Source organism: Fopius arisanus, unplaced genomic scaffold (assembly GCF_000806365.1).
Source record: "Fopius arisanus strain USDA-PBARC FA_bdor unplaced genomic scaffold, ASM80636v1 scaffold00062, whole genome shotgun sequence".
Taxonomy (NCBI): domain Eukaryota; kingdom Metazoa; phylum Arthropoda; class Insecta; order Hymenoptera; family Braconidae; genus Fopius; species Fopius arisanus.
Genome location: NW_011887801.1, coordinates 711,167 through 738,575, shown reverse-complemented (window position 1 = coordinate 738,575; position 27,409 = coordinate 711,167). Strand labels below are relative to the sequence as shown.

The following is a 27,409-nucleotide window of genomic DNA, read 5'->3' as shown; positions in this document are numbered from 1 at the left end:
AAAAAAATTAATTTTTATCGATTTTCATGGGTGATGGTCCAGCAATTTTTGGAAAAAAAATCAATTTTCATCTCCCAATCAAAATAAATTATTTTTTTGACTACTAGAGAGGTCTGCTACTCGGGACAGACGAGTATTCGCGAGGATTTTCAAAATAATTAATTTTTATCGAAGTTCGAAAAAAAAAATTATGTTGATCGATTTTCGAAATAAATTCACGTTTATCGAATTTCGAAAAAAAATTGATTTTCTTCTCCCAATCAAATTAAATATTATTTTGGACTAATAGAGACGTTCGCTACTGAGAACTCACGAGTTTTCGCGAGAATTTTCAGAAAAATTAATTTTCATCGATTTTCATGGGTGATGGTCCAGCAATTGTTGGAAAAAAAATCAATTTTCATCTCCCATTCAAAATAAATTATTTTTTTGACTACTAGAGAGGTCTGCTACTCGGAACAGACGAGTATTCGCGAGGATTTTCAAAATAATTAATTTTTATCGAAGTTCGAAAAAAAATATATTTTCATCGATTTTCAAAAAAAATTCATGTTCATCGAATGTCGAAAAAAAATTGATTTTCATCTCCCAATCAAATTAAATTTTTTTCTGGATTAATGGAGAGGTCTGCTACTCAGAACTCACGAGTTTTCGCAAGTGTTTTCAAAAAAATTCATTTTTATCAATTTTCGAAAAAAAATATATTTTCATCGTTTTTCGAAAAAAATTCATGTTCATCGAATTTTGAAAAAAAATTGATTTTCATCTCTCAATCGAATTAAATCCTTTTCTGGACGAATGGAGAGGGCCGCTACTCAAAACTCACGAGTTTTCGCGAGGATTTTCAAAAAAAATTATTTTCATCGATTTTCGTGGGTCATGGTCCAGAAATTTTTGGAAAAAATTCTATTTTCACCTCTCAATCAAATTAATTTTTTTTTGGACTAATGGAGAGGTCCGCTACTCAGAGCTCACGAGTTTTCGCGAGAATTTCCACGAAAAAATGTATTTTCAACGGTTCTAACTTTACTTCGTTTCATTAAATCGCGATTTTCCGGCCCAGCGACGAAAAATTTTGTACGTCACACGGCAATAAAAATATTTTCCTCCAAATGTGATTATAATCCCCCTTTTAGCACCTGATGACACAATATACTAATCATTCCCCTCCCATCACGCGGATGAAGTCGAATATAATTTCTTTTAATTCTAATTTTTATGGGTTAACGCTCAGAAAGCAGTGAAAATGATCGAGGGAGAAAATGTTAAGCGGCGGTATTTTCACCTCGCTTCCTAATTTACCTTTATTCAGGAAAGGATTGAGAGAGAAAAAAAAACCAATTATACTGCTCTCCATAGTGCTAATGTTAACTGCTGGCATTAGCGGAGAGAAAGCCCAGCGTCAATGCTAAGATCGTTCGAAACTAAATGGAATCATTTCATTCCTCTTTTTGCTGCTCAAGCATTTCTTTATTTTTATTGCTCTCATTATCCAACTAACCGGTTGGAGGATTCTATACCGATATTCAGAACTTTGCATAGTCCCTTAATTTGTCATTATTCGGGTTTAAATATTATTTATTCGTCTAGGAAATTGCCGATTTTGAAAAGATATATCAAGATTCTTTTTTTTTTTAATTATTAATTGGTTACAAGAAAGTTTTTTGGTGTTTTCACGATAAATCGATTATTTTCGAGATAAATGGATAATGTTTCATCGATGGAGAATTCCGGAGAAATGGCGTTAAATCTTCGAAAAATAGTAATTCTGTGGCAATCTCCAGTGGAGGATTTCAAAGCCATTCCCATACCCCAGCGAAGAATCAAAGGAGATGATCGATCTGCGGCTATCGAGTGCGTATGCAAATCCTTACAGACGAAAACTCAACGATCTGCCGCAGATGGGTCATGCCAGATAGGATGGAAGTTGAAAGGCTACCAAAGAATCCAACCAAATCAACATAGATTTCAATCTTCCCCTGAATAGAGAATCGATTGGATCAATTTAACGCGGATAACAATGTCCCGACACTCGTTTTTCTTTTTTTCAATTTTCCTTCTCCCCTCTGACTACAAATAAATTGACGAACGAATTTTTAATGAACGCATTGCATGACGAGAATTGGACGAGTTCCGATATGACGGAGTAATAATTGTAATGATACTTAAATTTTTAACGGGAAGGGAATGAAATTTCTAGCGCGCAATTAAAACTTTTATCATCACCAACCCATCAACACGCTCATTTAATTTTTACGCTTTTCATGTTTTGCCCAGAATTTTTTTTTTTACCGCTGATAATCAGAGGTAAAATCTCTTCATTTCGACCCACTGAGGGCTTTTCATTGTCAACAGATGCAGAAACTCGTTTTAATTACTGAATTTTCGAGCGAAAAAAAAAAAATTATTGAAACTAAATAAAACTCTATTTCTCCTCACAATTAAAATAAAACGAAAATAAATAATATTTGAAAAATTTCGAATGATCTATTCACTTAATAAACCCCGACATTCCGGAAAATCCTGAAACCTCTGAAAACAATGTCCACCCTCTTTATGATCCCCATAATCCTGTTATTGCACACTATACTGGCATTGGAGTTGTGAGGAGGGTGAAAAGCCTCTGTTGAAAAGGCCGATAAATATTTAGATCCCGAGATATAAGAGTGCCGGTATTCAGGAAACATCCCTGGAATTCTCTTCCCCCGTTGATAGCACTCTCCACTGATATATATAAACAGGCACTCCACAAAGCAAGTGAAAGGGTTCCCTGATTCGTGCATTTTTTGACAAAAGCATCTTCCGTCTATGCGACATTCCCAGCGTGTCATATTTTCCCATCAGCCCCATTGTCATGTGGATTTTTCATTTTTTTTTTTCCAACCCCCCGTCGTTATTTCATCGAGAATATTGATGGAGATGTGCGATCGTAATCGTGTAACCCAGTGGATGCGATTACGTCGACGCGAACAACTTTTTACCTCCAGAACGTGTGGGGGGGAATAAAAGCTACCATAAATTTTACCTCTTACACGTGTACCTGGGGTACGCGTGTCAAAGCGATCGTGTGTACAAACGAGAGTGACGCACGCCCGGGCTCTCACTGTTGATCAAAATACACTTTTTTCTCTTTTTTTTCGTTATCTATTTTTCATATTTTTATTTTATCCAGCGGAATTTTTTTTTTTCTACCCCTACCAATAATTCACACCCGCGGACTGACATGCGCGAAAATATGAGAGGATTATCGTCGTTTGATCAGTGCCAATTTATTAACCACTTCCGGTTTTCTTTGACCATCAGCTGGAGTTGAAATAAAAAAAATATCCACCCCCGGGGGCTGCCAAAGGCGCACGAAAGTTTCCCCTCAAAGACAAATTATCTTGTACTCCGGAACATTGACCCCATCCGTCTTCTCCCGCCTCTTGTCAACAGAATAAAGAGTTTATGAACAGGATGGGACAACTTTTCTATGAATTATCGTGGAATGAAATTGGAAAGACGAGTATATACGGACACAAAAGAGTTGTGTCAACAATTCGCTTTATTCCCAATGCTGATAAATTTTTCATGAAATTGTACGAACGAAATAATGAACTCCATTATTCTGCTAAATTCAGGAATGCCTTCATACCCTCATCGAAGATTAAAAAAAAAAAATAAAAATCACCCGGTCACCCGCCGACAGACACGTCCCCCGAAAAATTTCTCCGTCCGTCAATACCCGCATTAAATTTTTTCTCTGATTACTTTATACATTAGATGTGCTCCAGATCCACTCTTTCTTGCTGGCATCAACTATTATACAACTCGCGGTAACAGCCCGTCCCTAGTGACGCAAATTCTCATTTCCCGGATCCTTTTTTTCCCCTCAACCGGTTTTCCTCTTTTTCCACGTTCCGCACGGTCTCATCGAGTTTTCGAGGTAAAAGTGGCCGACGGACCATCCGAGGGGGCAAAAAAAAAACACTAGATTGTAAGTCTTGGCGCCTGGTGCCTCTCTTGCTTGATCGCACCACGAAAACTCCCATGGTGTACGTCTTATCTTATCCGCTTGAACGCTGTGCAAAACACGGATACGATAACCTGGGGCGCGTGGACGTGGAAGTCGCAAATCGGTGCAGGTGTTTCCCCGTGCTCACTCCACCGAAAATCCCAGCAAGAACATCCCTTCGTCCGAATAAAAATAAATAAATAAATAAGAACCCGGTAATGCAAATGGAAATTATCTCCAACCGGTTTATCTCCTCCCTACTCTAAATTCAAGCACCGATTTTTTTGTTCTCCACGGAACACTATCCATTGGCGGAAATTTCTCAAAATTCCCTCCAATGCCAGCTGAATCGCCAATTATTTAAGAATTCAATTATCAACAGAAATCCTTCACTGAATTTATCGCTTAAACAATCATTGCTTTTTCAATGAAAATCGGAATTTTCAAGCTCATGAAAATTCAACGTCATTGGATAATTCATAAAAATCGGCACAACCATCAAAAATCAAATGAATTTATCGGGATATTTCATGAATTTTCCGCCAACTCTGAATTCATAAAAAATAATTCCTAATTGTTTATACTAAAATTCCCCGACAACCCGAAATCTCGAGATATAAGTGGAGGGGTTTGGTTTTTCTTTTTGTTTTTCAGTGAAGAAAATCTGGAGACATCCCACCCCTCTCCAGAAGCTTTTGACGAGAACGTTATTATCGGTAATGAAACAAAAAGTGTTGTGAGCGGTGACCGGAATCGTGCAGCGGGCAAACTTAAAGTAATTAAACTGTGATATCATTAAGGAAACGACGCCGAGACGTTATTCTATCGGTAGGAGGTTTGAGTTAACTTCTACCCTTGCCTTTTCCTCTTTCACCTCCTTCCGTCGGGGCCAAAATTATATTGAAATGTGGCTCGAGGCGGCAATCGTCGGGATGCCCTAACTGGGGTTAATAACCTCTCACCGTTTTGACGGATACCTATATCTCTAAGGCACGGGCTCATCCGACGTGATGGGATTAAATTCTCAATATTCGCCATGACTTGATATTTCGGAAAGACGATTTTACCTTGTTTTGAGGTATCGGCATATCGACTATCTGTCTAACCACTAAACGGTTGATTTTTTCAATTGACATTTCTCGGACAGCTCGGCAGTCATAGACAAACAATTTCAAACCAGTACCAAAATTATAAAGAGAGACTTGACAGATTTTATTTCACAATCGATTTCCTCAATGGCATTTATCAACCAATTTAATGCCCTGGAAAATTCCTCTAACGATTTTATATTTTAAAGTAGATAGAATCTAAATCTGCCATTATAATAAAATAACGCGAATTCCGGTGGAAATTCCAAGAAAAATACGGCAATTCGATCGAAAAAAACATTGAGTAGAATAACACGCGAGTATCTCGCGGAGTTGTGCCATAACTCAATTTACGGTAAATTCGTTATCATGAATCTGCATGGAGTACCAGTGGATGTAGATCGAATAACAGAATAACAGAGAAAATAATTTACCAGACAGCTGTTGTCTGAATTGACAAATATCCTTGGAGTAGTCCTAAATTCATCCCCCAAAACAACTGAAGGAAAACAACTAACGGAGGGAGTTCATATTTTTATTTCCATTACTCCAATGCCGAGTTCATGGAAAAATCCATACGACAGATATCCTGTAATTGAATTGATAGAACATCTGAGCTCAGCTCAGTCCAGGTGTTTCACTGGTAAAGAATCCCTGTAAGTGAATCACTCGGAGCGATGATTGTTCTTGGTTCGAAAGAGAGAAGAATTACGAGAGCTGAACAGCGAAGGGACAATAAAATTCCCGAGTACATAGTTTAACGGTGGAGGGGTTATACTCTTAATGGAGGATGAGTCCATCGGCACAAAACGAGAGTACCATGCAAATAGCGCAATTAAGACATTGAAGTGTTTTCGAGATAACGCCACCCTTTTGCCCATCGTCTTTTCCTGGTGCTTCACGCCATTCCAACCGATGTCTGACCCCTCGAGGCCACTTCTACTAGCACCTTTCTACCATCGTAATTACTCGAGTACCTAGCCGATATATTTATTTCTTTGGTGGATGTCTCCCTCAACGCTCTTCACCCCATTGACGAGCTCATCGATGAAAGAATTTCCCTTCCCGATTTCGTTCTTTATTTTTTTCCATCCATTAACAGTATTGCAATTGATTATACAATTTTCCCGGAGAATCAGAGCATGGACTATGAGTTTAAAAAAAAAATCTCGGCCAAGGGCTGTAATCAATAACTTTCACCGGTCGAAAAATGACTTTGCTCTGAAATTGAATTACGCCATCATCTGTTATTTCTCACAGAGAAAAAAAAAGGTGAAAAATAGAGAATAAAGGATCTTGCTTATTGATTATGCCAAGAGGCGCCGGTAACGGTCGACCGAAAGCACCGCAGATAGTCAGAAAAGCTCGGCTTATCGACACATACATATATTCCGTTGGAAACTGGCAAGAGGGCTTTTTCAACTCTGTACATAACGTACTCCATTCCACGAGAGTAGAATGGTAAACATGAAAGGAATATTCATCGTCGAAGAATCGCCCCGATGGATTGGTCGATTCTGTTATGAGGCAAAAGAGGAAAAAACTGTTACGAAGTGCTTCAATGTACTTTACTGATACTTTTTTTTTTCTCCCCGATTCCCATCATATGTCAATAGACCGTCAATCGCTCGCATAAAGTGCTTGCTTTACTCTCCTTTTAAATAAATACCATCGAAATAATATTTCTCTATATTTCTGTTTCAGGATCAGTGAAAATACAACGAGATCACAATTTTTGGCGTATTACAGTTTTGCATCGAAGACCAGTACTTCGGTTGGATGGCCAGCAAAGGGTGGAAAAAGCGTTGACCAAACAGGTGGGATTAATTAATTACTCCCTTTAAACCAGTAATGAAGTTAAGATCGAATTCACAACTCCTATTTATCAATTTATCGACGAAACAATAGATTCAGCGAGAAAACATCAAAAGACGTTTTTTGTGGCTCATTAAATTTCCGATGAAAAAAGCCCCCAGACATTTCCTCCTAAACTCCCCAGTTTTACGACAAAATCAATACTTCAACCCATCAGAAAACCCATCGAAAAACCAAACCGTTAAATTCAACTCATCTCACTTTTTTACTTGACATCTAAACAGTTCATAACATAAAACCCACAAAGGAAAAAAAAAACGGGGAATGTAAGAAAATATTATTTAAGCACAAGTGCCCTCCCCCCAACTATACAATGTGTAAACATATATTGGGCACACAAAATTCCTGAAATTCTCAATTTCTCGACGATGGTAATTCAAGTTAACGCACCCGTACTCCCACCGAATTTACGTTGAGTAATAAGGCACCTTCCAATTAAGAGGATATAGGCGTGCTTTTGAGATTAGCTTATGTGTGGTGTATATACCGCAGGAGCATAGGCAGGAACGATGATACGAGTAAAGTGCCCGTTGGCCATTGCCACCAACCTCGTTCGCCTTTCGTCGGTTCTATAAGCGATCAAGGCATGAGCCCATGTTAAACTCAAGCCCCTCCATTCCATGGGGTAACAGCTTGCACATCGAGGTCGTCAAGTGCAGGCCTGACCCTTCGGATCATCATGCAAGAACCCATCTCTGAATTAACTGCATGCAGATGACCGTGCCAACATCAATGCCTGCCTAACTGAATCAATTCAACTTGTCACTTTACAACGGATCTCCTTCATTCAAATATTCCCGACTTTCTTTTATCAATTTGCGCAATTTTTTATCAACGGACTACCTCAATTCACAAATATACGAAAAAAAAATATATGTACCTGAATTTTATCATTATTTTTTTTTAATTACATGATTTTAATAACTCTTCAAGAATTTTGAGAAAAGCAATTATACGAACCTCAAAGATATATATAATTGAAATAATGAAATATTTAATTTTTCCATGAAAAATAAATAATTTGTAATTTCAGGTAGATATCCTTAATTGCATAACCGTCACGACACTTTTATAAACTCGAGAATATGTGGAGAGGCGTAAAAGGAAGTTGAGTAAAAAAAAAAAGCCGTGACGTCCTGATTCAACCCGAGATCCTTGATAAAGCCAGCAAGCCTCTCACCTCCAGTAAAAGCTAATTCTCGGAGCCAACGTCCGAAATTTCCACCAGCAAACAGAGAAACGTAATTTGCCCTCGCCTATCTCCCTCTCTCATATTTTTACCTCACACCAAGCCCCAGACCCTAGTTACGAACGGAGAAATTATGCGAGGTTAAGTGTGGGGACAGTCTGGGCTTAACCGAATAAGGGTACGTAGGACACTATCCCTTCACACTTTCCACCCCCCCCCCCCTTCCACCTGTCTACCATTTAGGGATGCCTGGGTACCAAGCGCTAACAACGTAAACACTAACGACAATTCTCTAGCGAAAATTTTACCACCGTATCTCACTTCCACTTCCCTTTGTCTATTTAACTCCTAAAAATCTCGCTTTTAATGATTCTTCAAATTTCATTCACCAAAAGATTTCGCATAATGCAATCGACGCGATTACCTTGAACGTTAATTTAAACTTCGAAAAAACAAATAATAAACGAACGATAAGACTGAATAAACAACGATAAAATCCCCCAGAATAAATCCAACCCCCTGAGTTATTCCCCTCCACCTCAATTGATTTCTCATCGCCAATTCCCTCAATCCATCGCCTCAAAGTTTGTACCACCCACGTCGAAACAACCAGAAAATCGGAGTGAGATGGAATCAAAGATGGACCCCTGGTATATGGCCCCCTACAAACGCTTCTAGAATCTATGATGACCCACCGTTGGAATTTCCACACACGTGATGCTAAAACTTTTCCTCATACCGTCCTATGTGCCAACGGAAACGAGGAAAATCGGAAACGGGAATCAACCCTTCCCTCTCCCATCACCAGAGTCTCCAGACTGGTGCGAGATTGCTCGATACAAGTATTGGACACCTTTGGAATTTCCAATTTTCTATATGTAGCCCAGTTAAATGGGGGTCAGTACGTGCCATTCCACTGAGTACCAATCAGCCGATTCACCGAGTAAAACGTTGCATGTTGAGTACAAAAAAAAACATATTAAAGAGAAAGAAAAAAAAAAACATGAGAACGCGAAATATAAATTTCCCCCCGGATTCACCCGTTAACGTTAATTAACGAATTTAATTGAAAAAGCTAGCGCTGATCCGGTTAATAAATTGCTTTTTCCGTGACGCAGCTCTTTCACTCATCCTATTTGTTCATTAGAAAATTACTTCCCTTCTATTTCGCTGGATTTAAATTTTAATTATTCACAAATGGATGTGTGATATCTTAACGGTATTTTCACGGTGAATATGAAAAATCTAATTAATGCCAATTATCCCGTTGATTCGGTCGTAATTATAAATAAGCCTGATGATGAAAAAATGGAAAACGTCGGGCTGGAAAATGCCGGAAAAACACGAGTCAAGGGAGTACGTTTAAAATGCGACGAGCATTATATAAATTGGAAGGGTCTGATGGGGTGGTTTGGATAAAAGAACAGGAACCGGGGAGTAAGAATGACTTGAGAACTCGTCGCCGCTAATGGCACCACCCATTATGACAATTGTACGCGAAAAATATAAAACCTAACGAAGACGGAAATAAGAATGCAGAGACAATGACCAGGGTGTATGGAAAAAAAAAATGGGTATAATCTGGGCGGGCGTTGCGGGGTAAAGGCCACGGTGTATATATGAAGGGGGGGAAAAAAGGGGAAAAGACCTTTCATCCTGCATTCACCATTGCCGTCGGAAATTGCTGCGAAATTCATAACTTCCTACTTCCATGGGATCACAAAAAAAAAAAAATGGGGGATATTTATGAAATATTCTCATTACTGAACCACTAGCTTGCATTATCCACGAAATAGTGACATTTTCGAGGCAAAAGGATATCTTGAGTACTCAGTCAATGCACTGAGAATATTTTTTTGAAATCTCACGAATTTATCTGGTTGTCATTATCCCGGATAGAAAATGGTTTTTAAACACCAACAATGCCTGAAGGGTTCAATCTCACCAATTAAATTGTACATTGAAATTAATTAATGAATTTTTCAATTTCAGAATGCGACTGGGTATATGAGGACTGCACAAATCGAGAATGTATCCTGGCAAGTCCTGCTTATCCAGGTCTCTACCCCCCGGACACAAGATGTCATTATCTCATTAAATCTAATGGCACTGTATCGATCACAATTATGTTCAGCTCTGTTCTCCTATCCTTCAAGTAAGTCCATCGAATAAAACTTTCTCTTCATCCTGCGTTAACAAAGCCCACGGCCAACAAAGAGATCATTAACGCTATTTCGTTAGTCTCGTTAAGTGTGAAAAGATGTTATAGATGTAACAATGGCTATTACCCCCCACTACCAACCGAGACCAATGGTTACAATTGAAAATGATATTTTCGCGTGATACAGTGAATTCGTGGAAAAATTCAAATGAATCTTGCCGACAGTTATGATATACCAGAGATCATTATCACGGACAAACAAAGACCCGATGAAATTCATTTGCCTCCTACCCCCGCCCCTCCCCCCTATCCCTCTTATCTTGTATTCAACATTTTTCTTTTATCATCGGGTTTCTCTCGGGTTTTTTCCACCTTTTTCACCGGGTAGTAAATTTTTTATCATAAAGGCAGTGCAGTACTGGAGAAAGAAGATAAAAATATTAGCTTCCAACGGTTGAAGAATTATCGCAATTGAAAAGGAAAGAACATGTGGTGGATGCTCATCACGCCGAATCCATACTCTTGGAGTACACACTGAGCCGAGGGCCCAGGTCTTTGTTTTTTTTTTTTTTCATCTTTTTCATCAACTCACCCAGTGTCTACCCCTACGTCCCACATCGCTGCACGTCTCCATATCTTTTTTCCACCCTATACCCATAACCCTAGGTGAACAGAACACGGATAGCCATTATATGGTCGACTTTCTTCGGCGGCTATAGCAGCTCTTACACTGTTACCCAAAACCCCTCAAGCGATCTTCGTATTTCGAAAATCCCGAGCTCTTGTATATATAACCGACTACTGAGTCTCGGTGGTTATAATAAAAGAGAAAATGAAGGAAAGCCCCTTCTGTTTTCAGTCGACTTCACTCGCACTCAAGCGAAATTGAGACCTTTTTATCGTTTTTTTTTTTCCACCCCCCGTTTCGAGGAAATTGGAGAAGAAGGGGTGGGTGGGAATGCTCGTGAAGAGATAAAAAATTTGATTTCTTGTTTCGATTTAACGATTTTAGATAAAAATATCTCGTACATGTTCAATTTAATTGAATGACATATCGGTATTGCGAAGGAGTAAAAAATTTTAGCGGTGTCAGCTGATTTTCAAGAAATATCTCTGGATACAAAAGGAATAGCGAATTTTTTGTTAAGACCTTGTTTGTAGCTCTCAATGAGTTCTACAAAAAAGATCCCCACAAAAACATCGATATCACCCCTACATTCCTAGCTATCCATTGAAAATCGACAAGCCGTGAAAATCAACTTGAATTCCTTTTTATCGGTTTATTTGGGATACGTTAAAAACAATTTGAAAATACATTTAAAAGATGTTCCCTGCCCCAAAAACACTTCGCCACAATTGGCAAGAAAAAGAAAAATTTCTGACATACGATGCAGCAGCGAGGCTGATCCTGGTGGCGTAAATCCAGGAATAAAACACCAATCTTAGAGAGCAAATACATGTAGAAACGTTTGGATCCCAGCCCAAAACGCCCTGCTCTCTCAACCCAACCCAGAGAGATCCCCGGCTAGCCCCCAATCGATCTTCACCCCCCTCACAGCGTAAACCCCAACCCATTACACCCCTCGAGCATCTCGTTATGCCCCCGATTCGCCTTGAAAAAAAGTTATCCTCAAGAGAAAAAAAAAAAAATCCCGAGAAATGCAAGAATCCCCTTCGATTTTCCCCTGCAGCATTCGCCGAAGACCGAAATTTCCCCTCATCCATGCAAACGTCAAAATTATTCCATCGCCCATGGAATTCATTTATATTTCCCCTCCCCAACAACAAAAACCCAACTCCATATATTTCCGATTCCGCGCCATTTGTGGGGGGTGGGAGTAAAATAGTCGTTACTTCATCCCTCTAAATTCACCCAAAGTCATTAAAGTCACGTAAGATTAAACAATTCAATGAATGAGTCTCTGATCTCAAGGTATAAATGGGAAACAAAGGGAGATTGAAGGGGCTTGAGAATTATCGTCATGCCGTTAGTCAGTGGTGAATTTATCCAAACGAAAAGTGGACTATTCGTTAAAGTTAGCAAATCCGGTAATTCGTTCACATTTGGCAGAGACAGATACACGTACCCCCCTCCCTCTCCCTCACTCATACCTCTCCAACTTCCCTTTCTACCCAGCCCCTCCACCAACGTGCACTCAACAAATTTTCGCGTGTCGACGTGTATGTGTAACGATGATTGGCTGCAAGAGCTTTTCGTTATTGTGTCTGTAAATCAGACCGCAATCCCAATGGACCCTCTTTCCACATTTTCGTAACATGTCACCCCTGCCAAAGTGGCCGTTATTTAATGCCGGAAGAGCATCAACGCCTGTGCTTTTCCCACTGCTCTCCATTTTATGCCTTTTTTCTCAATTCATTTTTTTCTTTTTACTTTTTCGTCTTTCTACTCCGAGAAGCAAATCATGAAAATGCAAGGGTATAAATCTGTCCGGGAGATTCACTGTTTCACCTCGAGAATTAAGGGAGAACTACCCCCAGGGATTTTGATCTGACTCATTTATTTACGCTCAGTGGTATTAATTTCAAAAGGTAACTCAACCGACAGAGGCAGACTGAAACTTAATACACATAATGGTGAAAAGCACTGGGTTGTTACAAAATGGAAGTATCACTGTATATTGCGACAACACTTTACTGTACGCATCTGGTATAAACTCAGTGTTTGAGGTGGACTTGAGTTTTGCGTAGAAATGGAGTTTAATTCACGGTGAAAATAAAGGTAAAGTTGCACTTCGCTGGTCGTATCGAATTTTTTTTATTTGTTTATTTTTCGAATAAATCCAGGAAAAATTGGACGGTAAAATTTCAAGCCGTCACGACACGGTGTAAACTGAGAATTCGATGTTGATATTCTCTCCAAGTGCAGGGGGGATGATTCGGGCTTTAATTTCCGGAATTCACACGGTTTTATGGCGCGATTTCGCGTTTTCAAATGGGATAAATTTCTATTTTTTCGAAACTCTTTATTTCATTGGGAAATGGATTTTCAACGCCCATTATTTCTGATTCATGCTGAATTGAGTTTTTACACTGAGAAAAATAATTATATCCCTCATTATGAAATCGATTAATCGAATTTGATTTATGCAAACAATTCAATTGATAACTTTATGAAGAGATATGGGTTGTTCAATTGCCTCAAAGCGCATGCGTTCAGCAGAGTAAAGCGAACTCATAAAAAGAAAAATAAAAATAATACCAACAAATAACCGACAATCACGCCAATTACGTATTACCACTAAACAAGTTGCCCTAGACCAACAATTTAACTGGGGATTTCATACAGAGATTTCAGGTATGTACTGAGCTTAAGTATATGTACTGTACATAAACGACGGTTCACGCAATAGGAGAGAGCAGTAAAAAAAAATCCAAAGTAATTCCCGAGTGGACGCTCACAGTACAAGACCCGAGAAAATCCCCACAGACCGCCTTACTCCAATTTAGTCAAAAGATATCTATAAATTTTCCAACAGAGAATGATTATCAAGTTGAAAAATGCCGCGCGCCATTACAGTAAAAATATTTTTCTCGATGAAAACCCATAAACGTTCCCATATGGCAATCGTATGTCACACAGGTAAAATAGCCAAACGCTTGACAATTCCTATAAGATTCGGGAAGGATGTTTTTAGGTTCCATCTCTGGCTCTTATTTCTATCCAACTTTCCGGAATCCTGGTTGGATGAGGAGGAAAAAGGATGAGACACGATGTGTGTGTGTGCGCGAGAGTAGTATTGATTCGCTTTTCCACATGGCAGAGAGATCTGAAACGAATGAGTCACCGACGAGACGTATCGCCTATCTATTTCATCAGGATATCGTTCTTATTTCGTTCTTATTTCCTTCTTATTTCGTTCTTATTTCATTCTCATCCCCCTCAACCCCTTCCACCATTCCCCAAAGTACAAAAAGGCATTACAGTTGGACCCCACCTGACTGAATCTGCAATGTATCCATCCAGAATGACACAATTTCATCTCAAAATATTTTTTACTCCCACCAATATCCCATATTTTATTTCAAATTAATTATCCCTTTCTTTACTCCCCATTTCCGCGAGCGAATTCACTGTTCCCTCTTTCACTCGTAAAAATTAATTAACGCTCCCATAGCAACCGATTCAGCATATGAAAAAGACCATCTCAACGATGAAAAGTAGAGGCTGATTTAAGTCTTCCGATAAGAGTAAATGCGTCTTGCTGGGAAGGAAAGGGAGGGCTTTAATTTATTTGTCTCGAGATAAAGAAGAATCCAGGGTACATTAGATGATTGTGCTATTCACCAGTCCAGGGGAATATAAAGCGTCCTTGGATTGTTTCATTTAAATGGTCCTCATTATATGAGAGTAAAAACTCTTCTCCCATTCTGAAAATCTCAAGCATCAGTGGAGAACTAATTACTTGTGACTGAGAGTTAAATTTTCACGAGGGAAAAGAAAAAATTTCAAGCTCAACGGAGAATTGAATTGTTGAAAGACACTATTTTCTTTTATACCTTTTAAGATTACTCCGTGAACATTTTTTATTGAGTGTTCTCTGGAAATGAATAAAATCGAAAAAAACCTATTGAAAATTTTCAAAATTATTGGTATTTTCAAAGAAATCCCGGAGAATTTAAAAAATTGATGGAATGTTCCGGAATGACGGAAAATATACGTAATTTTCATTGAATATTTCTCTCTGTGTAAATAACACCGAAAATTCCTCTCGATCCACGAGAATTTGAAAGATCAACAATATAGAATTACGTACGTTTATTCTTCAAACCCCTGAATGCCAGTTTATTCCCGACACAACGACAAAGACACGATGGCTTACGTCTTTGACATACCACCAGTGTAATTAACTAATAACACTACGGCATTATGCACCGAGAATGAAGAGAAACTCCAGGATAAATTGCATATTCCAACAGAACAGATGTGAATCAACGAAATCCCAAGTTCTCGGTATTGAGTTGACTCTGATTAATGGATGGCCATCATACAAAGTGAAATTTCCTCTGAGACACATTAAGACCACCTAATATGGAATTTACATTTGCCGGATTATTCAATTTTCCCATCCCCCTCCCCTCGGCAAAATTATTCCAATCATTATTTAAACTCACTCTGAAATTCTACTGGAGAAATACCCTATTCTTTCTTTATCCATTCCTTCAACCATTCAGAAATTAGTCGTTTCGATCGTCAAACAAGGGGCGAACGGAGGGTGCGATTTCCGGACAAATAGAATAGAGCGAAATGAAAAAAATTTAAAAAAAATAAAAATAGCGAGAAGGGGAAAAAGAGAAAACGCGAAGGCCCACGGGCTTTACGTAATAACCGAAAGTGGATTACGTTGCTCGTTTCGCTCCGAAAAAAAAAAATTTGTAATTTCGTTTATCCCCCTGTCACCCCCGCCCCCCCTGCAGTGCGAAAGGTATTCCTCTAGTCAGTTTCAGCTCGTGCGACCACTCGATATTCCAAAATATCGAACTGCCCCCCCGCGGCTATCTCCCATTTTTTTCCTTCTCATTCTTCTCCTTGTTTTAGTTATTTTATTTGGTTATCACGTCTTCCCCTTGTATTTTACTCTTTTCACCCCCATTTTTTAGCGAACCTCTTCGTTTAACCAATGGCGCCATTACGGTGGCTTATCGCCAATGCAGAGAAAAAAAATACGACCAGTGGCCTTTACTTGAAATGGCTTTGGGAAAATTCATTCGAGCTTTTTTTTTTTTTATAGTTTACAGGGTGAAAGGTCTGAAATAACAGAGGGCACCATTGGTGAATCCTCGTGGTAGGGTCGACAGTACGTAACCTCCATGACTCTTGCCGACTTTTCTCAAGTTTCAGGGCAGAAGTGGCCTCTCCACTCATCCCCATTCTCTTTTCCTCGCTTTGTACGTGGACGGTACGAATTCATGAAATTTCATGGGACACGTGCAACGATGAAATGAAAATAAAAAAAATGAGTGAAAATCGGGTCAACATCGTACTCTCGTCAAATAAACCGAGAGTGTATCAGTGAGAATTAAAAATGAAGAAGGAGAGTGAAAAAATTGTCAGGGTCTTGACGAGTGGTGGATAATTCAGATTGGCTTCGTAACTTTTCGACTCAAACTTTCCTATCCGGAAATTTTACTCCTCATTTTTTTGGCTGCGCTCTTACCCAGAGAAATGAAAAGAGGAAAAAAAAAGGGAAAAAGAGAGAGAAACCGGGGGAGTTAAGCCGAGGCCGAAGTTCACGAAAATCTCGTCGCGAATCTAGATGAGACTTCACGGTTCTGGGTAACTTGATGGCTTCTTACTTTGACCCTTGCCTCCAATTCCCACTCAAGTACAAGGAAAAATCTGGGAGTAGAGGGTAAAGTATATAAGGAAGTAAACGAGCCACTGGTGTACACACGAGTGTGTACAATTGTCTGTATACCAAAAAGTCAAAAAAAAAAGGTTATTCCAAGTTGAAGATCCCCTCTTACCCCACCGCCAACCGCTAAGTTTCTAATGAAATGTTGTGACAAGCGCATAATGGGTCCTGAAACTCGGCATAGTTATACGGGCAAAAGAGAGGACAGGGTTGAAAGTTACCGCGACAGGTCATAAGAAAAGCTCCACCACCAACCAAAGGCCTTTAACACACCGAAAACTTTTGCGCGGGCCAACCATTGAATTTAATTATCAGAAGTCTGACGCTCACTGTGCTTTTTTTTTTAATGGATAATCCCCCGAGAAATTCAAAATTTTTCGTTCACTAAAGTTGTATTTCATTTGAAAAAAAAAAAAAATTCTCGAGCTTCATAATTTATTCTGGTGATTAACCCTTTTTGTAATGACAAATAATGAGACACGCGATCTCCATCGATTTTCTCATTACCACCCGCAGAATAATTATTTATTCTTGATTTATTTGTAATTAGGTACCGAGCTGGTTACGTGGGAAAGCCTATTTTTCCGTTGGTTTATTTTTTATGAAATAATTCTTTTCAATTTTTGAAGTAAATCACCGATTATTTGGTCACCTAGTTAAAAAGTATATACAGTTGAATTTTTTTTTTGCTGATGGGTAATTGAATTGCTCGGAAGAGAATTATTCCCAGCCCCGGGGTAAAATGAGGGGTAAGACGACAGTTGAGATTGTCCGATGAGGCAAGGGGCTAGCTTGTTAACGCTCCTGTCGTTGCAGGTAATCAGACGAAAAACAATGGCGACAAGGTAAGGTAAAATCAAGCGTGTAAACATCGAGACCGCCCTGGGGATTCGTTGAGTACAGCTGTGCTGAGAGAAGAACCTGAGTTTTTTCCTCCCACAGGACACCTAATGAAATTTGTCAAAAGAAAAAAAAAAAAAAAAGGAGCAAGCCCTAAAAAAATATCTGATACTGCCATTCCTTCACCACCCGCACAGAACTAAATATTCAATAAAATAATAATTCGCGCAATTACAAATTAATCGAGAAAAGAAAATTACCCGTCATTTATTTTCCAGAGAAATGCCACGGAGTGTCCTCGACCTATTACACCTAAAAAATATTTTCTGAATGCTCACGATTTTTTTCCCGCCAAAACGACTCGGTCAAGTGCTTATTTTTCATTTTAATTCCCGATGTGCGAATTTTTTTATTGTAAAAATTGAATTCTCTTCCCAATGATAAATACAATTTCTACTAACGAGAGAAAATCCAAAACCACAAAGAAATGTCAAATACAATCCCACACGTGTACGATGTATTTTAAATTAATTAGTTACAATTTCACCATGACCTAAAATGCGAAACAACAAAATAGGAAAACCGCAATAGCTCTGTGCAAGGGTAGTTTTAGTCGTTAATGGAAACGCAGATATATATGTACCGATATGCCTGGGTATATATCTACCAACCTATTTTACTCTCTCTTCCCCTGAAACCTTGTGAGTGGTTCTGTGTAGGAGAGGCCGACACCGACTTCTGGTTGGTACAACCCGAGTGAACGCAAAATGAGAATGGACTGCCACGAAATAGTACCTCATTACGTGCGAAGCGGTTTCGAATAACAATGGAGTGTGAGAATTCGAGAGTACGAGAGCTAGATGTTGAGATAGTGCATCTCTGAATTTTCAACCTTAATAACATGACATTTGACTGAGGATTGTACGTTTCACCATTCTCACAAATTCAATATCCCATTGTCTGATATCATTCCAAAGCGAAAATAAATCTATCCTACTCCAAACATGTTTAATTTTTTATTTAATTTTCCTCCCGCTCGCTCTTCCATTTCCGCCAAACGAATCAATAAATCGTACCACCAAATCGACGAATCCCTTATGTTCTATTAATCGAGAAAAATCTCCGAACCTCCTCGATATATCGAATTTTTGCTAACCACCTTTTTTGCGGCACTCAGTGTACCCTGCAAAAAATATCATTACAAAAATTACGATATCATCCCTAGATTTCGAGCTATCGATGAAAAATACCGGAGATGAATCGACTGTGCCATAAATTCTGCGACTGGTGCGTTTCTCATTACTGAATGACTCCGACAATTTAATTTTCAACCCATGCACAGGATAGTCAGAACCAGCAAGCCAGAAACAATGGATAAGCCGATTGGATCGGTAACTAATCGATTAAATAATCACATCATGCCATAGATATATTCATAATACTGAGGGATCGTGTAAAATAACGGAAAACGACGAACACACCGGTCATAAGGCACGTGAGAACGTCAATTATTTCCCCTTTTCCCATGACATTGATAACAATACGATCTGTCCATCTGTCCATGTGGATATTGGCGAGTTGCCAGATATTTAATGAGGACACGACCGACGATATCTACCAAATCATCAGCAAACGTCAATGGAATAAAACAAATAAAATAAATATAAAAGCCAATTGGAAACTAAACAACCAACTTCTTGGCTGATCCTGATGGATCGAACTATCCCAGAATACCGAGGATAAGGGTTGACAGAGTGGTTAATCATTGCTGAAACTGTGGAGATAAATGGGCCCACATTATCTCCGATACGTGGGATACTAATGATGCAATTAATGCCTCCCATTGACCTCCCCTCCCACTAACTATTGTTGCAGTTACCATTGACCATTCAACGTGTCAATTCCAGATTCAGATGGATTTTCCTTAGCCTTTATGCCCCTGTGCTTTTAATTTCCAACGTTTTATCCACAAAAGTAACAGAAATTCGATTCACCACTTCACTATTTTCAAGCATTCACCTGGAAAATGGGGGAGTGAGTTTTACCACGGTCAATCTATGGGATTTCTCCAGTCTACCCGACACTTCACACAATTTAAATGTTTGCGAAAAATTTTTTCTACATCCAACCGCGAATTGGTCAATATTTTTCCCCCCCAGAGATTTATTTGAAAAAATTGATTCATTTTTGGAAAAATCACTTTTTTAAAGAATCCCATAAAAATACAATTTTTACGAAATGCGCTCGTTGTTTTATTTATCTTTAATTATCGGAACTGTCAATTGAACATTATTGAAATCAGCCAATGATTTGTAAATATTGATATGATTGATGTAATTTTAATTGATGTTATTGAGAACATCCTCTCCCGCCAATTGTTAATTGTTTTCCTGCGCTTTGTAACGGGAGCGAAAAATTTGATATAAAACCGGGGAAAATAAATCCGAATGAAAAAAAAAAGTTCCCGCAGCATCGCTGCTGGCGAAATGAACGTACCAAATGTATTTAATAATCCGAATGTGTGAGTGTACGTATGCCAATTTGCAGTGCCAACAAAAATTTCAACTTGGCCCCATTCCACACACTGCGTTCCAGCTAATTATCCCGTATTTTATCAGTCTGTTTCACATCATCAATTCGTAATTTTCACCCACTCCTCTCGTTTTTCTTTTTAATTTCTTCGACCGAATGAACACCGTTAATGAGATTGACCATTAATGAGAAAACTAAATATTAACGATTTAATTAATTGGAAATTTTTCACTTTACAGCCACTGCACGAAAGATTTCATCGCTGTTTACGCAGGACCAACTACATCAAGTACACTTCTTAAAACTCTATGCAGCAATGAAAAAACTACAGTTGTCCATACAGGACCAGAGTTACTCGTCGAGTTCAAGTAAAAAAAAAATCAATAAACCCCAAAAAATTACCGAGAACCTATGATTGTTTTTCATTTTATCGTCTACTCTGGATAATTGAATTTACAGATCAGGACCGGAAGTTCCACCATTCAATTACAACGGGTTCAAGGCTCAAGTAATAGTCACAGAATTGACAACGCTCCCACCCACCACCACATCAACAACAACTGAAAATTCCAGTGAGTAAAAATAATTCCCGTATTACCGATGAATATTTTATAAGAGAATTTTAACGTAAGTGCCGTTTTTCGGCAGTCGAGATTATCAGATCGGCCAACAATCCGATGAGCAATAGCATCCGCTCGTCTGATCGTGATTCCAATGATTTACGAAAGGACCAGGACAGCATGTCCTGCGACACCGACGTATACGGTGACAAGTACAGAACGGGTCACTACGATACACGTAAAAAAATTAAAACAACAAACTGTCATTTGATTCTACGTGGCCGACTCTCGGACACCGTTCACGTACTCCTGTCAAGTTACAATCTCAGGTATGTGTCAAAACGTGTTTCACGTGTGATGATAAATTACCGTGGAAAATTTGCGCATTAAAAAAAAGGGGCAAAATTACCGCCGACTGCTTGTTCGTTACGAGATGCACGAGGTGCACTTCATATGCCAAATTTTTTAATCTTTCTGATAAATTATTTTCATTTCAAACGAATGCGCGAACGATTTCGTATGTAAAGAGGAAAAAATACAATAAATCCCCTTCGTCCGTTGGATATAAAAATCAAGGGGTGGATGACGAGGAGGATGAGGGTGGATAAAAATTTTCGCAAGTCATTCCTACCGATCACGTACCTATGAAGAGGTATCCACAGTTACCCCCCGAGTAACTACACTCGTCCCCCTTATCTCGACTTATACGTGACACGTTTTCGTTACTATCAACCCCTTTTGCCCTATTCTCTCGAGGTGTACACAAATGCAAATCGCGGAAGTGTGTTACATAGCGCCAAAATGAGTATATAGGCCACGCACAACAGTCACGTAGAAGAGTGACTCAATCTCGTGCACGGAATTGTGGAAAAACATGGATTTCCTTATGTACAATTTTTCTTGGTCCAGATAAATTTGAAGAATGGGGGAGAATTCTTTGGTGTACGTGCCTTCAAAGTACACCTTCATAAAATAATGGACAGCAGTTGAACCGTCGGTTCTTTTTTCGCGTGAAGACACGAAACACTGAAAGAACTATAAACCGTTGAAAAAAATTCCTTCATATTTTCCAACTCTCCTAAATCAATTTTCAATTAATTAATAAACCATCAATTATCCGGGAATTCAGAGGATGTAAACCAAGAATTTCAATGAAATATTCAAACCCAAATTTTCTGAAATTCGATTCTCGCCAATAAAGGAATTAATTTGGCAATTCATTAAAAAATTTAAACCTCCCTATTAGATCCACAAACAAAACCCATTCCACATTGTCATTAACAAAGGAAAAAACATAAAAATTGATGACAATGAAAAATTGTATTGGTGCGACGGATGGGATGGGAAAAAATGAACTTTATCGTGGCCAGCATAAATTCTGAATGGAATATTGTAAATCCGAGCTTCGGTGAACCGGGAAAGTAGTTCGAAGCAGAGAGAATACCCTATAGACTTGGGATGTTGTATTCTCTTTTCCTTTGTACCTCCTCTCTCTCACCCAAGGACCACCTCACGTCCCCAGAGATATGAACTTCTTCTATTTTTTTATCTCGACTTTTTTTCCCCGCCCGAATCTCCGGAGATATGCAGAGCGAGGTGATATTACCCGGCTTAGGACATTTCACTGGGAAATTTCCCATGCGCCTAGTATTCTCTATAATTTTTTTTCACTCACTCCCATTCCCCTGGATATCCCCCAGCTCGATGTCTCCTCGATTTTTTAAATAATGAAATTTACGGATACACGAGTAAATACTGATATTTTTTTTTCTCTGTTCTCTCTGGCAGTACATCAGGCTGCAAGTCAACGATTGAAATTTGGGATGGAGTTCTACAGCCTGGCATGACCCAGGGGAATGACAAACCCCTCAAGACAATATGCAGCCCCGCGTACAAGATATCACACGATAACGAAGACGAGAGGTGAGAAAATATTGTTTCAATGCACAAATCCAGATACACGGGAGTATTCGTGGATATCAGTACTTCACTTTTCAATCTATTTCAAATCGTCAATTCAACCTCATCTCAACCTGAATTCAACCTAGTTAGAGTTATTGAAATACTTATAAAACGATGAAATATTGGAAAAATTAATCTAAGTTGAGGCTATCCTGATGAATTATTTAGGAGATTGTCGTGAAAAAGCATAACATTTTTTCGTTTCATCACTATCTAATTTTTCATGTGTTTTTTCTACAATTTTAAGATTTTCTTTCAAAGTCCAGAAAAAACCTGAAAAAATTTGCGCGACATTTTGAAGCTTTGTGAGGCATTAAATTAACGACTGAATGCAAAAACGTTACACTTTTTCACATCAATTAATAATTCATCAATTGAACCCAAAAATGAACTCCAGACGATTTCTCGCCGGTGTAAAATAAATCCTCGGATTCTTACAAATATAGAACGAGATTTGAAACGAAACATCAATCAACCCTTGATAACCAAAACGAGTGAGTATCAAACAATTACAAGAGTCGTATTGCGATTCACAGAGTCAGGTAATTCCACTCCTGACACTTTGAATGAAGGACCAACTCCTACCCTAGCTTTGTTACTCCATTTCTGGGGAGCCATTCTTCACTGACGAGTGACGGTGAAATGCACCGGACCTCGGTTGCAACCCCGGGGTCAACTCTGTCTCAACATTCCCTGGTACATGTTTGTTCTCTGGATCATCCCCCTCCCATCCCACCCCCAAACCTGGTATTACACTTCACTTGTATTACCCGACCACATTTCATCCACTTGACACAAGTCATGATCCCCAACCGTTCGGATAAAATCGTTGAACCCGCCATTTTTTCCACTCACGGGAATTTATTTAAAAAGAGAGAGACGAAAAAAAAAAAAACCAAAACAGCCAATTGGACTCGTCAATATCAATTGAGAGTTGTCGCCTCGTTCTCGCGATAATCATCCATCGATTTCCCACCCATTGCAAATGGCATCGAAACACTTTCCATCTCCATGAAAAGAATAAAAAATAAAAGTGGTGACACTCACTTGACTCCACATAACTGACACTCGGCCTTTTTCCCCTTTATTGTGGATTTTTTTTTTTTCACCACTACTCAACACCCCCAATTTTGGCAATGTTTTATCCCCCTTGAATGCCCCCTACTCCGAAACCAAATGAAATTCCTGGAATTTTTTAAACGCTCGAGCTTTTGACGATTTTTTTGGCTCCCACCCACAAAGCCACCATCAACTTGATTTCAATTTAATCAAACTGTCGAAACGTCCGGCATTTATTCTGAATAACAATGACTTTGATAAAAAGTGTTGACACTGTCCTCACAATTAAATGGATTTAATAACCCGTGACGGGGTAGATGCAGAAAAAAAAAGTGTTTGCTCTAAAGCTAAAAAAAAAGTTTTTATTCTAAAGCTTTTTTTGTAGTTGGAAACAAAATAATAGGACAAGTAAAAACAAACAGGCCGAATACAATACACCATTGGCCTGTGTATTTTCTCACGTTGTACCTCATGTATTCCCGTGGAAAACGGTACGTAGATGGAATGTCCAGTGGTCGGCTTGCGGTGAGACCAGAAAACCGAGGGACTAAACCACGGATCACCCCCACGGAAAGATTTCCCTGAAGAGATTCGTGAAATGGATGGAACCATTTCCTGTTCCGACACTGACTTTATTCCCCACCTCCACAACATATTTTTTATTCAAGTATTGAGCATTGACGGCTCAACGAATGGCTGTCACAATTGAAATATCACCAGATGAACCGATTTTGCGAACCTCCCACAATATAAATATTTCCAACATCTTGTGAAGTTTTCATCCAAATTTATTGGCCTCCAAAAATATACCAGAGTCCAAGAGGAGTGAAATTTTTTTAAGAGCCTTTTCATAGCTCTTATTCATCTCCACAAAAAAGCTCCTGTTAAAAATTCCAGTACCTCCCTTGGGTCCCGAAAAATTCCCTAAAAATTTTACCAGAAAACGAGCGGAATTACCTCTTCACTACTAAACTCAATAAAGAATGATTAATAAATAATCGACTAAAGAGGGGATAAACTATGATAGAAAAATGCATAAATATCCCAGTTTACGAAGAAAAAAGCCCGAATGCAGAGCAAGTGGTCTTGTAAAAAAAAGTGCACGAGCTTTTGAGCGAGGGTGAAGAAAAAAAAAATCCAAATAAGAGAACAGCATAAACATGATCCATTTTCATTAACCATCACTGAAGTATTCCCTCTATGGCATGAAAAATCCTCTAACATAATTTCTTCGGGACATGAAGAAAGATTGGATGAAATTGCGAGAAGGTATGAGGCGAGTTTACATCGAATATTGCAGTATTAGAGTCGACTGAGACCGGTAGAAGCGAAAAAAGGACGAAACCATTGGATTTTTAATCTATTTTAATTTCTAACGTACAACCAACCGTGCAGAACGATTTATATCCAGGCAACGAGGCAGGCCAGGAGGCAACGGTACGTACGTGCCTGCGGCACCATTCTCCCCCGGTGTTTTATGTCCGCTAATCTCGTAAAAATTCATGCAAAATATGGCTCATGTTTCATTTTTACCCCCTCTTTTTCACCACCCCCTTGCCTTTTTTTTTTCTCCCATCATACCCCGCAATTCTGTATTAGCCCGTGGTCTTCGAATAAGCCGATTTCTCTCACCGGAATTCTATTCAATTTTATGAATAAATAGTCACATCCATATTTTTCCCCATGTATTCCCACAATATTCCAGGACTGGAAATGACATTATCCCATCGGCCACGTCAAAGTGTCGACTCAGCGTTTTCATAATATTTGATTTCAATCTGAATATTGACGATTCAATTATCTCAGGAGGTGAGATGACAAGGGGGTGATATGAGGGGGCAATATGAGGGGGTGGGATCAGCGGTTTTCGCCAGTGGGAATCGATGGGCACCGAGCCGTCGTGCGATTTCATTCCCGCCTCTCCAATATGTACAAACCGAGCAATCCACCCCATCCAATACCCAGATGGAACAGAAGTGGAATGACCTCAGGCAACTCATTAAACGGTATATTCAGTTTGTTTCGAGGAGAATTTTTTTCATCATTTTGTGGAACAAGGAATCCGATTTGGACACCGATAAATTGCCTCAACCAATTTGGTATTCTTGAGCAATCGGAAATAGCCCTCCAGAATTTCATTAAATCTTTGGGTATTATTTCATTTTCAAACGTCCTCAATCTGTATTAATATTCAAAGCTCCAGCTATTTTTTCTTTTGTGGTAAATATAGAACTTTTTCGCGTCAATGTCATCGCGAGGGTTCAGAAGTTCGCGTGAACCGTAATTTTCGTGTTAAAATTAAACGCACGAGGAAAGTCGCACTTTCCCTTTCATCTTGCCCCCGACCGCGATACCGATACCGGATAAATAAATAGGAGACTTCGATTGACTCACCGTGTTGGATGAAAACACACAGCGGTTCTCCGAACATCTGTGTTTTCACCTCGCGTACCGTCTACGGCTGCGTCCCTGGGGCAGATCCTCTCGAATCCTCGAATTCCTCCGAAGACAGCCACTCGTTTCAGGAACCACTTCATCGTCCATCACTTCACTATGATTTTGAGAACCACTGAGATCGGCACACCGAGCGAAACTCCCGTGTTTATCAACACATCGGTCACAAGAATATTCTCCAGATGACCTCATCGGTGTCTCCTCAAAATCTCCATCGAAAACCCTCCAGAGTCATTGTTTTCACAGTTCACAGTTCACTTTTCACTTTTCACTTTTCACTTTTCACTTTTCACTCCCCACTCACTCACTCGCGTCTCCAATAAATTGTTATTGAATTAATAAAGCAGTAATTACCGAAAATTTTCTAACGATTTTGTTCGCGATCCTATTAGTGAAAATTCTCGATTTTTTTTTCTGGAAAATTTTTGAGGGGATTGACGTGAAAAAATATTCCAGTTTCTGTAATTTGTCATTATTTAATTTTTCATACGTTTTTTCTATACTTTTATGATTTTTAAGTGTAGAAAAAACATACGAAAATTTGCGCAGCATTTTGAAACTTCGTGAGGCATTAAATTAATGACGAAATCCAAAAGCATTAGATTTTTTTCACGCCAATTAATTTGTTACCAATGGATGTATGTGTTTGAATTTCGAATCAAGCCCAAGATTTTCCAATTTATAACAACGCCGGTCCAACCGCCACATGAAATTTTCAGATCGCCCTACCACTTGTAATATACCCGAATGCACACTAATTCCTTCATCCACGCGTTGCTACACATCGGCACAAATTTATTGTCTCATTGTCAATAATTATTTTCACGATTTTACCCCTTTTATTGGCGAAAATACTTGAAAACAAAACCGGGCTTCTCATCCAATGCAACAATCAGCCGCCATTTGATGTGCGTACAGGCTGTGCGCACGCGTCTTGTCGTCACGATCCCCTACCACGATTTTGAGACCCCCCGATATCGACTCATCGAGCGCAGCCCGGGTGTTTATCAATACATCGATCGATAAAATATTCTGAAAACGACTTCAGGGATGTCACCTCAAAATTCCCGACGAAAATTACTCAGAATTATGTTTTTTCAATGCTCAGCCAAAATTTTTTAACGACTTTGTTCTCGGTTCACGCCACTATTATTTTCAAAATTGCAACAATGCCGGTGCCACAAGCTCGAGGCCAACTGCCACATGAATTTTTTCAATCCTCCCAGCACCATTAATATACCCGAATACGCACTAATTTTATTGTCCACACGTTACTACCCATTAGCACAAACGTATTGTCGTATTGTCAATAAGTATTTCC

At 39.0% G+C, this 27,409-nt stretch overlaps 1 protein-coding gene across 1 annotated transcript in view; it reads left to right on the top strand.

The window, feature by feature from the left end:
* LOC105268909 (uncharacterized) overlaps positions 1-27,409 on the top strand; it is an 82,179-nt gene that overhangs the window by 46,540 nt on the left and 8,230 nt on the right. The window contains exons 6-11 of the mRNA XM_011308822.1: positions 6,787-6,899; positions 10,139-10,301; positions 20,293-20,421; positions 20,513-20,625; positions 20,702-20,942; positions 22,402-22,536. Of these exons, the coding sequence (XP_011307124.1) occupies positions 6,787-6,899; positions 10,139-10,301; positions 20,293-20,421; positions 20,513-20,625; positions 20,702-20,942; positions 22,402-22,536 (894 nt within the window). The remainder of the gene's footprint in view (positions 1-6,786; positions 6,900-10,138; positions 10,302-20,292; positions 20,422-20,512; positions 20,626-20,701; positions 20,943-22,401; positions 22,537-27,409) is intronic.